A 14,058-nucleotide genomic window follows, 5' to 3' on the forward strand; every position below is an offset into this window, starting at 1 on the left:
CCACAATTCATATAGCTGCAAATTTCTAATGAACCCTTGCAGCTGTGCAGAAACTGTCTAAACACAGTTTTATGTTTGTTTTCTTTTTTGTGCTAAAAACTGCATAGTCACAATTAAAAGACCACTTTGAAATCTTTGAAAAATAGATTAAAAAATGAATGAAGGGGGACTTTAATTCTTGCTTCCAAGCCCCTATGTTGTTTTCATCACTCTAAACTGTTCAAGTTTTTTTTTTGTTTATTGTCACAAGAATGAGGACACACCTTAACAGCATAATATTTCCTTAAAACCAGTTTTAATCTAACTGTCGTCCTGGATTTTCACTTTCAATTAGATAATAAGATCTTATATGCATGAGTCTTTGGTTATCATTAGATCTTCCTAACTTTCAACACACTACATGAAATGGAACAAATGAAAGGCAGATTGCGCAGCCAGCAATTGGAAGGTATATTGAATTTATGAGAATTAGTCAGTTAAATGTCCACTTACACATTTATAAGGGTTTGCAATTGGCTTTAAATAGTAACACTATTAATGTAACGGTAACATGTTCACAACTGTCAAATTGGCCTAAGGTTCTACATTTATACACTTTGGAGGGATTTTATGTGTTATAGATGTCCTACGAGGCTGTAATATTTAGGACGGCAATAAATTACATGTATTTGGTGATCATAACAACCACATTATACATTTCTATAAAGAATTATCCAGAGGGAAAACTTTGACCTGTGGAATTGCTGTCACGTCAACATGTTTTTGAAAGTTTTTCATCATAAATTCAATTATAATGGTTCTTTTGTGGGTCGTGGGATTGCTGGAGCCTATCCCAGTCACTGATGGGCAAAGGCTGGGTATATCCCGAACAGGTCACTAGGTCTCCCTCTAGTGGCCATAAACATCAGTGCATACTTGACAGAAGCAGAATGGAGGTTCTTTAAGATAATTAACACCCTCACCAATAATCTTCACCTCAGTGAATGTTTATTTGCATAAATTGGTTCAACCGTACAAAGTTCAAACAAAGCGACTGTCTCCTGATACTTTGACAATATAAACGAATGGCACAACAAAAATTATGATGAAGTTATTAGAGCACCATAAGCTGCATTAATGGGGAAAAACCTTCAAAACATGGAGTAATTGCTTGACCGAACTGAAGGGCCATCTTTGACTTTCTATATTTTCATAAAAACTTTTTTTTATGTTTTTTTTTTTGTGTGTAAGCTAAAGACACAGGAAAGGGAGGCACTTTAGGCGTGTTTTAACCAACAGGTGTTGCTAGGTTACTCGTCATCACCCCCACAGAGCAATAGTAAGGCCTTGCGGTAGTCTCCACTGGTGTCCCCCTGTGACAGAAAGATGTAAGAATAATCATAGAATTAGTTGAATCTACAGATTTGTGATGTTCTCTGTGTTGCAGGTCTTAAAAACGTGCATATCTACCTTGATCATCGAAAACAGGGAGCGAGCAAACAGCTTTCTGAACTCAGCTCTGATGTCCAGCATGTCCACCTCGCTACGAGTCACCATCACCCTAATCAGGGTGTTATCGTCAGTGCCTGCACCCTGAAACGATCAAAGAGATACGTTGCTGTTTTTATAGCAAAGGCAGAAAATTCAGTTTGCATCTTTATGACATTTAAAACAATACTTTGATTAATAACAAGTTACTACAAGAGTTACATCTACACATTTTCATCCCTTCTGGGGTCATGTGGCTGCTGGAGCCTTTCCCAACTTTTGCTCGTGGACAAGTTGCCAGTCTATTGCAGGGCCACGTCTACAAATTTAAGATTCAATTTACATTTTTTCTGATTTTTTTAAACACTTTTACATCAAAGCTATAACTTCAATGTTGACATTCTTTAGACTATCATAACTCTTCAACCGTTTAAACACTTAATGTAATTAGAGTGGATTCTGAAGTGAAGAAAAGTATTTTTTATATCAACTTTGCACCAATATGTGTAAAGGGTTGCATAACATAAAAAGAGTTGTATGACGGCACAAAGCCGCTTTTCTCTCCAACAGAATCAGCTGACTCGTGTCGCTGGCAACACCTCTAGAGTTAAATAGTTAAAGGTTTTTCCCTCTTTGAACAATTATCCTTTCACAAACAAACATGATTTAAAAAAAAACAGTAAAACAGGAGTTTTATTAGACACATTAAATGGCAAGACTTAACCAAACTGTGCCAGGTTTCAGGTTTTCTATTAATTTAGCTTGTGTTCTGTACTTTTAACTGGAACCGTGTCAACTAAAGTACTCTGTGCAAGACTTAGAAATTAAAAAAGAAGCTAAAAATCAGGAAAAAGTGGACCAATTTCAACAGATCTCTGGTACTAGGACAGAAGTCATCTCCGACTTCAATACATTTTTGCTGACATGCTTACTTTCATGGCATAGTAGAGGGTCTCGGCAAAATAGGCTGGTACACTCCTGGCACACTTCACTTTACAAGAAAAAAAGAAAACAGGATGAGACGGCTAATAAATATTTAAATATTAGCTAAGAACAGAACAAACCCACATTAGGGACTGTACGGTTTTCTTACCAACAGCTAGAAGCAGATCTCTCAGACTTCCAGATGTTTCTCTCTGGATGCTTTCCTCCATTTCATATCCAGACATTTTCATGTATGCATCAAACACTGAGACACAGATTCAGAATCCCTTTGTTATTACATCAGAACATACTCCTTATGGGTCAGCATGATCAGTCTTTATCGGACCCAAACCTTTCCTCAGGTGTTCTGCACTGCGGTTGCCCAGGATGGTAACAAACGTTTGTTCATCGGTCCCATACTTCTGTTCTCCTGCCTTGAAGAGAACCTGAAAGAACAAAAGCAGATAAATCACAGAAGGCCTTAACCTCAATGAACACACACACAAAGCAGAGAAGATACATGATCAATGAGGAATCGGATCATTTCCATGGAGATAAATTGTAAAAATGTCTTGTAAAAGATACAGAGCATCCTATTAATGAGACAAAATCTTTAGAGAAAAAATAAATTCTGCTGGTTTGGTAAAGTCTGTCTTTAAGCACAAATTCAAGGTTTACTTAGCTTTTAACAACACAATTTAATGAGAAAAACAGCAATAATTTAAAATTTGGGGGTTAAAAAGAAACACAGTTTTTACCATTGTTTAGTCCTTCAAATTGACTCAATTTACATTTATGCCCCTAAAGAAAATATTTCTTAACTTTTTAAATAAAGTGTATAAAACAACATATTTGTACATCTGTTATTCAGACGGCGTCAGAGAGATTTAAAAACAAAATAACCTCACACACTGCAAAATTTGGGAAATTTGTTTGTTTTATATGTGAAGTTACACATTCTAAAGTTGGAATGTCGCAGTAGAAACTTTTGAAAAATAAAATTGAAAGTAAAACTATTCAGATCAAATATTCAAAAGCGATGCCTTTTACTTCCACTAGAGGGCAGTGAAACCTCATTAATATAGATTGGCAAAAAAAAAAAAATCAACCAAGAACATGTGATCGTCACCTGGTCAAATAGAAAACAAAGACGCCATTGACGGTGGAAAGTCAGAATTTTTTGCTGACTCACCTGAGCATCGTTCTCGATTTCTCCCTCCTGAATCCCTGTCTGCCGGCTCGCCTGGAGAAGCAAAACAATTCTGTTTAGAGCAGCGAAAGGAGACACAAGAGAAGAAGAAATGAGAGGGCCAAGTTTACCTGCAGCAGAATAACCAAAAGTCTCTTGAAGTGACCTGAGGTGTCTCCACATACATCCTCCTCCAAGTCATCGTCATACTCTGACATAAATATATAGGCGCCGTGTTTGTTTTGTGCAGACATTTAAAAAGTAAAATTACATTGAAAAGTCAGGAATTTCAAACTTTAGGTGAATTTTGCAAACATTTTTCTCTGAAAAGATAAAAAAATACACAAATCATGTTTTTTTTTTTTTATCATGTTAAGTGTGTGTTTGCGGATGACTTACCCTGTCGGTAGGCGGCAACAATGTCCTTCACCTGCTGAGGTGTTCTGGAAGCCAGTATCTCCACCAGCACCTTCTCGTCTGTCCCCGCCCCCTACGGAAACAAAACACATTTTCTATGCTGTCCCCCTGAAAAACCATGTCGGTAAATGATTATATTACAATTTGAAACATTACCTTAATGGCATTTCGAAGAGAAACCACATCATAAGCAGTGGGCGGAGTCATCAGACCCACGATCAGGGTCTCAAATTTACCACCAAGTTCTCCCTTCAGGTCGTCTATCAGATCCTAACAAATAATTAATCAAAAACATCAGTCAGAAAATGAATTAAAAACATAAATAAGCAACAAATAATAATTTTCAATCTTCAAATGAACCCATTTATGTTCTAGATGCTACCGCCAACAAAGAATGGACATAAAAAAGAGATATTTAGGATTGTTCTAAATAGTTCTTTTAAGGGCTTCTAATGGATTAATAGGCATAATTTATATGTATTATTTATTAAAAATAAGTTAATGAATGCAAATCCAAATTTCTGTAAGACTAAAATAAGACTATGAGGCTCCTTCTAGGTTTTGATCAGTAGAAACAAACCCAAATGGCTCTTTTACTGTTAAAGGTTGCTGACCCCTGGGGTAGGGGAAGAACTGGGATTCAGACTTTGTACCAGACTTTGTTCCAGCTGTTTATTTGTTAGATGTGTTACTGTCTTGTGTTTTTGATTTATATTTTTCAAATGGAAAAATATTGTGAAATTCTGAATATTGTTGTTTTAAAAAATAGTTCTTGTATGACTTTGAGAAGTATTTTTTACTAACTAATAATTGTCTTTTTTATAAATATTTATTTTTATGCTTTTTATTAAAAGCAGCAATTACACAAATGTTTAACCTTGTAATGTTCTAAAGTTTTCCACAGGTTGCTGTAGTATATTTCAATAGATGGATAGTAATTTCTAAGGTTTTACTTTACCATTTTAAATTTTAAGTTTTCATTTTTTATCGTTTTTTTTTCTGCTTATAAGCTCGTGTTACAGTAAATATATGTTGATTTTTAACAATAAAGCACAGAAGAACACCTTTATGAGCTGCATATTTTACCTTCAAGGAAACCGTTTATATCCTCTCTTCTATGGTACACCTCATAGTAGTCCATAAAAAACAAACACCGGCTCTGGAGCAGGTTTGTCATGTTTTCATTGCTGCAGGGAATTATGATTCTATAGTAAATACCATGTGGTCAACATTTAAAAGCTGCTCTGGTCTTCCAGGTGGGGAGCTAAAGGAGTTTGTAATTCAACACCTGCTGATGATGAAACCTGACCTTTCCAAACAGAGTCTTGTAGGCGGCCTTGATCTCCTGTCTCTGGGCGTTGCTCCGAGCGACCAGCAGCTGCAAGATGGCCTCCTCATCGGTCCCTATGGCGACACACCATGGTTACTCAGCCAAGCTGTTTTAACTGTTCTCAAGTGTTAGTAACAATGAGTGTTCTCTGCGGAGATGGTTTCCAGACTTGGTCTGTTCAGGCCACATCACTGCAGCTGTGAGTCAACGTCAGCAGAGCTGTTAGCTCACAGCCACGCGTCTCAGGTTTCAGCTCTGGCATCATTTGCTTATGAGTCACTGGACTCTCGCTTCTTCTGGCACTGCTTCTTTTATCGTTTACTTTTGTTCACACAGACACACCAAAAAGAGGGTTTTTCATGACAGCAGATGCATGCAGGCCTCTCACCTAGGCCTTTCATGGCCTTGTGCAGGACCTCTGCATCTGCACTGGCATTGAAGTTAGCAGCAGCTTTCACAGTTCCTTTGCTGGCCTGGAACATAGAAGACGGAAATGTTTTTTTACATTATACATCTGCTTCCAGAGAATTTCCTTGTAAACCATTATAAATAGATTCAGTTTATTTTTTGCACATTTAACAAACATAATAAATAAACATCAAGTTCATAACTTCAAAAAATATGCAAGTGGTACACCACAGAGCTTTTTTAATCACAAATTACTAAACAGGAACCATGATTCTATAGTTAAAACTCAACCGCTTCCTGCATTGAATGCCTGTTTGCTCATTTAAATAAATATTTGCAGTGCTGGCGCTGGTGCAATTAAGGCACATGAAAAATAAATACACAGCTCCCATGCTGCAAATGTTCAAACATTTACTTTACATTTTCATAAATCCAAGAATTCCAAAAGCATAATATTAGAGAAGTTTTCCAAAAGAAGCTGGCATTAAATGGAATAATTAATTATTCAGTTTTAATTTATTCATACTATCAGATAGTTATTTTTCCTAATGCTTTTTGACTTTACTAATTAAAAGAATTAGAGAATGTGACAACAGACACATAAAAGAGACATTTCCAAATCACTAACAATTAAATGTCTATGAATTATCAATAGATTATTTAAATGTCTGCTCTTAACTAAATGGAGAGCTGTTTAGAGGGACAAGCCACTAAAATGTCTGGCATCCTGAGAATCTCTAGGAAAATAAAGTGTGAAAAACTGGACTGTCTCTGCTGGAAGGAATGTCAAATTGCTCATGAGTTTCTCAGCACCACAAGCTGGCCATTATCCAATCAGGTAGCTGAATGCTCAGACAGAAACTCAACAATAAATCGATTCGACAAAGATCTCGATTTTTTTTTTCCTAGAATGTTTGATAAAAGAATTTGTGGAATCTGGACACGAGTTTGGACACGAACCTCAGTGAACCCACATCTAAACATCTGAAACAGACACAAGTTTCTGCATAAATTCTGTTCAACGTGGAGTTGGTTTTATGGAAGCACGCTTTTCATCATTGTGTCATGGAAATGAGATGTTCATAGTGGAAGAACTCATGATACTACATTTATATTTAAATTAAATGTGCTTTATTTCAAAATAACAAGTCGCCTTATTGATACAACTACCCCACAGCAGTTTGAGTCCAATACACCATTCACTTCATCCCTGCTAACATCTGAGTTTAGATTTGGTATTTAAGTCATTGAATTGAGTAATCAGTGGATGAATAAGGAATTCAATATTACATTTGTAAAAAAAATACAACATCCATTTATTTTAAATTATTCAGACAAAACTCTTTGAAATAATCTCATATGAAATATGTTTTTTTTTTATCAACTTTAAGCTGTGATCAGCCCTGGATTGAATTGGATTACAGTGAACTGGAATGTTTGGAATGAACTGAATTAATAGAAATAAATAAAGCTCAGTTTGAAGTTTATTTCCTTTAATGGTGCACCAACCTCCTTGGTGAACAAATATTATTACTAAACATAATGAGTTGTGAACAGCTAAAGGGCTTTAGATCCTTTGTACATGGGTAAATCTGTGTATAATAACTATAACAGTAACTGTTGAGGTCTAACACACATCAGTCATTTTCTAACCATCTATTTGTGTGTGTGCTCAAACGGAACAAACAATGATTATGTCGTGGGACATCTCCAGTCAGACTTCATCCTGTGGAAGTTCGAGCAATACAGTAATTAGCTGAAACGAAGCGATACGCTCATCCTCCTCAAAGCCACTGAGGATTTCTTCCAGTCGTGTGATCTGCTCATGTGTTTTTACTGTCAACAGTGGAAGTCTACAAGGAACAAAACCCAACGTAGCTTTTGGGTGCATGTGTGAAAGAAATCCCTTAAAGGAATTTAGAATCTATGAGTGTGTAGTAGTAGTAGAAGTAGTAGGAATGTTATTTTTTTCACTCTAACTATGAGACATAGTAGCGGTTCCCCTTTAAGAGAGGGAGGGGAGCTTTAAAAACTGCAGACTTGGATGTGGAAATGAGTGTATAAAGTATGGAGGGATGGAGACACCCACAGGCCCACCCCAATGGAACACAACTGGAATGAGTCATCCACTAAACTTCCCCAAATCTGAGCTCTTTTTGGCCCATAAGGGAGCACATTCATGAAGAAAAGAAAAGTTAACTAAAGTTGTTTTGAAGTTTTTTTATGTTTGGGCAAAGTTGTTTTGATGTAATCAAGAGTCACAGATTTTGATTAAATCAAAAACAAGTCTGTACTCCACCCCATCCTGTACATAACATTCCTGTAAAGACTGTTTTTGAGACCAATCTAAGTATATTTAAACAAATCGCATTAACTTGTTTTAAATAATCACTGAGACATGACTTACCATTTTGACAGTCTTTTGATCAGCGGAGAGATAGAGTTCTGTTGGAGACAGAAAAGTAGTTCAGATCAAAGGTTACCCAGGACAACTCCATAGAAGTTCTGTCAGGAGCAGCTGTCAAACATCCCAGACGCATCTGTGTCCTCTGAACTCGCTCTGCGCGTCCGTCACTCGACGTGCGCGCTTCTTCCTTTGAGAAAAGATCGACTTTCGAGGAACTTACCGCGGAGCTGCAGCCGTCAGAGAGCGGAGAGACCGGGCACGGCGAGAAGCGGAGAGGGGAAGAAAAAGGAGAGGCTGCTGCCCACTGGAATAAACTCTGCGCGTGGGTGTGCGCGCGCGCGATGGACCACACCTCTGTGCATCCCACAGCTCGCAACGGGCACACACACAGCTGCGCAAAGCACCATGGGAATTGTTGTTTATAAGAGAAAGAAAATTATTTGTCTTATGTTTAATGGCTTAATTATTTGACAAAATTGTTTGGTTTTTTTTGTTTGTTTTTAACATGTTCTCGTGACATTTTTCTGATCACGGAGGAAACATGTAAAGAAAATTAAGCCTGTAATTGCAATTTTGAGTAAATATTCACTCAAATGATTGTGATCAGTTTGGAAAAGCCTGTAGCTGTGACGTAGGTGCTACAGTCCCATCCACTTACAAACAAATTGATCCATGCGCGTCTTCATGTTCCTCACCCGAGTTGGCATCTGGCGCAAAACTGTGCTCCAATAAAGTAGCTCCAATATTGCTCACAATTTTTGGTGTATTAGGTTGGAGTTGTGAACTGTAAGCTAGCAGGAGAGGGTAAACAAAGGGATGATGGGAAGTCAGGGCAGGCTTACTTCACATTAACATTTCCACCTATAACTCAGAGCAAAATTTCTAATGAACTACTGCTGCTCTGCAGAGACTAAGTCCTTTACTCTGCATAAATCCCATCTGACATTTCAGATTCCAGCTGAGGCACTTCCAATATGTATTTATTTATGTATTCTTAAAAAATATTTTTAAAAGAATTTGTAATAATAACATACAAAACAGAAAAAAACAAAGTAGTCATTTTTGCATTGGTATGAGAAAACCTTGTCAGTGAAGAATACTGCACAGACAAGCTGAATTCAATTTGCACTGTTTTCAACATGAACAGTGTTCATTTTGTCAGTCTCAGTTAGGCATGTTGGGAATCTTTATTCCAATAAAACTGGTAAATGCTGATTCAACTCCCACACTCCCCACAAACTGATGTTATAAGGATAAGACCTTTATACCAAAAATGTGCCTTTCTTAGCAATAGTTTTATACAGTCAAAGGTTAAACAAAACAGCCCTAGTGATACAAACAATAGACTTTTTCATCATGTCAACTTACTAAAATTGTTAGAATGAGGGGTTTTGGAAAAACCTGGATCCACTATCTTTTTTTTGACACTCCTCCTTCTTGGGATCAGTCTCAAGATTTTAAAGAATCAATGAATTGCCAATGAATTTCTAATAATTTGTAGCTGTTATGGCTGGTACGGTTAAAACAGGTGTCAAGAGGTTTGACTAAAGACAAAGCAGCAAAAAAATATTTGAAAAATGCTGCATTAAAAAGGGATTTGGATTCATCTTAGACTTACCTAACATTATCATATATTTTAATAAAAAAAAATCCCCCAGGAAGTGCAGCAGAAAGGTGTGTTATGTTGAAGGAAATCACATGAAAGACTTCATTTTCTGAGCTCGTGATTCATCAATGAGTTATAGTGACACCAACTGGAGATCAGAATAATGGCAACTGTGACAATACTATGTCTGGGTTTATGTTCACAAAATAAAAATAAAAAATACAAACTACTGGGAACATTATGTTTTCTCAAATGATCAAACAGAAATGTTAAAACCTTTGTTGTAAAAGTTTGATGCTGTTTGTTTCCCATAGTTTGTCCAATTTTGTATTTTCAGGAAAATTCATATTAATAAAGTTAGGGTAAAACACATCAAGATAAAATCTGACCAGCTTACCTCTCCCATTATCATCTTAAGAAACATTTTAAGGGAGTGCTTTTAATGAAACAGAAATAACATTTCTTGAATAATGTCAATATGTTGTGACTAAACCTTATTTAATTTAACATACTCTAAGCCTCAAAACCACAAGTTTAAATGTGTTTGAATTTTATGAAAATTGTTATAATGCTGATGACTTTAACCAAAATGCAAAACTCTTTCAAGATATAATTAAAAAACACTTGCAGTTAAACATCAAATTGACTATTCTGAAATATACACTATCAGAAGTTTTATCATCAAATTTTCTTTGAAAATACTACAAAAGAAGAAAGAACGTAAAAAAGAACTCAATCATTGGATATGTCTAAGTTGTTCTGAAAGCAGTTTAATAAAATGAAGAAAAATGCTAATCAATACTGTGAATCCATAACAAAACAAACATATCTGCAACTCATGCAAAATCAACTTTGGTTTTTAACATACAAAATATCAAAATTAAAATGATTGCATCTCATCATTTTGAGAAACTCAATTCACTTCAAGATACCAAGTCAAACATGTGAGAAAGTAGTCCTAACATCAAAATCAACGTATTTGTTAAATTTCCATATTAGTTATTTATCTGTATTACTTTTAAAGTGGATGAAACATGTTTTAATTAATTAAAAATACATTTGTAATTGAGCGAGTAAAACTTCCCACCTTATTTTCTAGAAAGAACTTGATTTCCCCACAGTGTTCTCGTGCATAGTGGTAAGATTTAATTTAATTACACTTTTGTAAAACATGATATCGAGTTTATTTCAATGTGTAGATATGATTCAATATTTTCTAAATTGAATGAAAACTTGAATGTATTCGTTTAATTGACGAAAATAATTTAAATCGTGAAACGAATTCATTTTTTTTATCTGGACACACCCCCGTTTCTGCCAGTAAGTGGTATGATCGGCAGTATAAAAAGTGGGCGCGGCGTGGCCGACGGAAGCTCACAGGCGGTTTTATCAGGACTGGCGTGATTTCGCGACATTGTTGTGCTCAGTAGTTTCTAAAAATTGCTAAAATGGAGTGGACCCCGATGGAAATCAACCCTGAGGTAAACAGGGAATCACTTTATTGATATTTCAGAATGCTAGCTTGATTCGTACTGCCCCCTTTTCACGAATTCTGTTTATTTCAGATGCTGAACAAGGTTGGTATCGGGGGACAGTAATGGCGATGGGTTGGTAATGTTGTTAGTTAACTGCCAGGTAAGTTTTAGAGCCATTGGTGTCCAAACGGAACGTGGTAAAGCAGAGACATTAAGCTGTCGCGAGTTAGAAAGCTGTTTGCAAAGTTTTTAGCTTAAAAAAACACGTCACCTGTCGTTCGAAACGTGAGGTTTCTGACTGCGCAGCCGCCGTGTGAACCCTAACGGCCGGCGGCATCCTCCCCGCTGCTAACATCCCTGTCTGGGTTACAGGGTGTGGTCTGCCCGGACCAGCACAACGCAGCATCTTTGGTCCATCTTCAATGGCGTCTGGTCTTTGGTGAACTGCATGGGTGCTTGGGGTCCTTTTTTCATTTATATTTTTGGTATTTTTATTTTTCAGATTATGAGCAAACTCGGCGTTGGTGACAGCTGGCGCTTTGTTGATGTGCTGGGATTGGAGGGCGAGCAACTTTCTGCTGTGCCAAAACCATGCTGTGCCTTGATGCTGCTCTTCCCACTCACACAACAGGTAAATTATGGGGAGGTGGAAGAAGGGGTGCGTTTGATGGACAAAGATGGTGGTCAGAGAGTCATTGCTCCATCCGTGTACTTATTTGGACTCTCCATCCTTTCCTTATACATTTACAGCATCCCTTCCTATAAATCTGGAGTTTTTAAATTCTATAATTCATTGATTATTATTGAAAAGTAAAAATGGGCTGCAATCTGATGTCCTTAAAGTCACACTCCAATGGAAATTGTGTTTTTTAGCCTGTTCTTGTAGCATTTTTCTCAGAATGGAGGACATGTATGAAATAATTTAAGATTTAAACTGCATTTCTGTGACTTTCTTTCATCAAATCATGATGGATGAACAGATGAAAAGCTCGGGTTTGTGACGTGTGGACCGAAGTCTCTGCTCTCCACTAATTCTGATGCATCCTCTTGCAGAAAAATGGATCCATAAATGTATTATTATTCCTCGTCTGAGCTACCATCTGGCTCAAAACTGTAAAGCTGGATAGCTTCAGTATTTCTTGGCATTTTTGCTAATGTTAGCTTGATCTTGTTAGGTGCTATAAGCTAGCGGGAGAGTTTATAAACAAAGGGCTGATGGGAAATTAGTGGAGGCTAACTTCCACACCAAATGCCCACCCACAAGTCGGACTAATTTCTAAAAAGTTCCTGCTGCTCTACAGAAAAAATATATCTTAAGAAATCATTTTTTTTTTTAATTGTGGCTAAAAACTGCATGACAATTAAAAGACAATGGAAACAATAGAAAAAAAAAATGTATAGTTGGAGTTCATATGATCTCCTGACAAATGATTTCTTATTTGTGCACGGCAGCATGAATCTTTCAGAGCCCAGCAGGCGGACAAGGTCGACGGTGGATCTGAGGTTTATTTCTTAAAGCAGAAAGCGGTCAACTCTTGTGGCACCATTGCCCTGCTGCACGCTGTGGCCAACAATAAAGACAAACTGGCGTTTGGTGAGTGCCGTTGAAATGGCCTTAACACTATAATGCTACATTAGAAATAGTCTCCGTTCTTCCTGCATGTGCATTGTCAGTGATCATAAACCAGGTGGTTCATCATCTCAGTAATGTTTAATGATGATCACTCATTCATAATGGCAAAGCATTGAGATGGAGTCTAGATTTACACTTGGTATATCAGAGCAGTGACTAAGCAGTTTCGGAAGACATAATCCACACATTTTCAAATTGAGAATGTTTCTAAGGTGTTGAATGTGCCCACTTCGTCAAAGCATCAAAATGAGCATCTTGCTACTGGGACATTTGGCTAATTGGCTGTCCTGACTAATCCGAGCACTTCAATTATATGTTCCAAAGAGGTAAATGTCAAGGAGTATTAAAATAACTCCAAGTGCAATAAGTGTGAGCCAATCAGCTCGTTTTGGCAATATATCCCATTTTCTACACTTTTTTTGATACATTTTTTTCCAGGTGTTAAAATGACTTATTTTTGTAATTTGGAATGGTTGACTTTCAGATGGTGGATCTGCCTTAAAGAAATTTCTAGAAGAGACTGCAAACATGTCTCCTGATGACCGAGCCAAACATCTGGAAGAGAACAAAGTAAGTTGGTATACTTGGGGTTTAAATGTTTTCATAAGTAGTTGTAGGATGATGTGTAAGACAAATAGAGCAGCAAACAAGACTTTGAAAGTGATTTGATTCTAAAGATGTATCTTCTACACTACGCCACATGGGGGCGCCAAAGACTTTATAGAGAATGTAGAACTGAGATTCTAGCAACATCATTTTGAGATCTTGTGCTGATGATCTACTGTGTTATATCCTTTAGGCAATCTATGACGCTCACAATGAAGTTGCTATGCAGGGACAATGCCGGGTAAGTTGAATTATCAGCATTTGTGGCAAGAATTTTGCATGTTAAGCACAAGCAAAATGTGTCATCCCCTTAGTCTAGTCTGGATCAACATTTGGATTTCCTTTGTACATTTTGTGTAGCATAAACAGCTTAGAAACAGAGCAGTTTTCAGTTGCATTATTTGACTATTGAAAGCAGCTTTTTGTTTTTTTTCCAAATCATGTACACTCATCCATTTCATGCATCTCTGCAGCCGGAGGCCGACAAGATCAACTTCCACTTTATTGCTTTCATAAATGCCAATGGAAATCTTTATGAATGTGGTAAGCATGTGTTCAACTTTTTCAAAGTGCGAACTTTTACAGCTTTTCCAAGT

General features: G+C 36.9%; 2 protein-coding genes across 3 annotated transcripts in view; one reads left to right on the forward strand and one right to left on the reverse strand.

Annotated features, from left to right (window-relative positions):
- Nucleotides 1-965: 965 nt before the first annotated feature.
- anxa5b (annexin A5b) lies at nt 966-8,541 on the reverse strand. Of its 2 annotated transcripts, XM_024259995.2 has the most exons (13): nt 8,363-8,541; nt 8,143-8,180; nt 5,716-5,800; nt 5,307-5,401; nt 4,154-4,267; nt 3,980-4,070; nt 3,712-3,791; nt 3,584-3,634; nt 2,744-2,837; nt 2,561-2,656; nt 2,400-2,458; nt 1,450-1,572; nt 966-1,352 (listed from the first exon to the last, which is right to left on the reverse strand). In XM_024259995.2, exons 2-13 carry the CDS (start codon nt 8,143-8,145, stop codon nt 1,290-1,292), a joined length of 954 nt encoding a protein of 317 aa, XP_024115763.1. In that variant the 5' UTR covers nt 8,146-8,180; nt 8,363-8,541; the 3' UTR covers nt 966-1,289. The 2 variants fall into 2 exon arrangements, with proteins under 2 accessions (XP_024115763.1, XP_024115762.1); XM_024259994.1 differs by lacking the exons at nt 8,143-8,180; nt 8,363-8,541 and having other exon boundaries at nt 5,716-5,809.
- Nucleotides 8,542-10,833: 2,292 nt separating this feature from the next.
- uchl1 (ubiquitin carboxyl-terminal esterase L1 (ubiquitin thiolesterase)) overlaps nt 10,834-14,058 on the forward strand; it is a 4,220-nt gene continuing 995 nt past the window's right edge. Inside the window, exons 1-7 of the mRNA XM_024259997.1 lie at nt 10,834-11,229; nt 11,314-11,325; nt 11,726-11,854; nt 12,676-12,817; nt 13,341-13,426; nt 13,656-13,703; nt 13,936-14,031. Coding sequence (XP_024115765.1) covers nt 11,197-11,229; nt 11,314-11,325; nt 11,726-11,854; nt 12,676-12,817; nt 13,341-13,426; nt 13,656-13,703; nt 13,936-14,031 — 546 coding nt within the window. The 5' untranslated portion in view covers nt 10,834-11,196. The remainder of the gene's footprint in view (nt 11,230-11,313; nt 11,326-11,725; nt 11,855-12,675; nt 12,818-13,340; nt 13,427-13,655; nt 13,704-13,935; nt 14,032-14,058) is intronic.

This window comes from Oryzias melastigma, linkage group LG1 (genome assembly GCF_002922805.2).
Source record: "Oryzias melastigma strain HK-1 linkage group LG1, ASM292280v2, whole genome shotgun sequence".
In the NCBI taxonomy this organism is placed as follows: domain Eukaryota; kingdom Metazoa; phylum Chordata; class Actinopteri; order Beloniformes; family Adrianichthyidae; genus Oryzias; species Oryzias melastigma.

What these genes read in the sequence shown, in the direction of transcription:
- anxa5b (XM_024259994.1), bottom strand. Translation starts at nt 5,809, where the DNA reads ATGTTCCAGGCCAGCAAAGGAACTGTGAAAGCTGCTGCTAACTTCAAT. An exon ending in CTCTTCGAAATGCCATTAAG is followed by an intron (nt 4,071 to 4,153) that starts GTAATGTTTCAA and finishes TTGTTTCCGTAG; the next exon opens with GGGGCGGGGACAGACGAGAA. An exon ending in CCCTGTTTTCGATGATCAAG is followed by an intron (nt 1,353 to 1,449) that starts GTAGATATGCAC and finishes TTTCTGTCACAG; the next exon opens with GGGGACACCAGTGGAGACTA.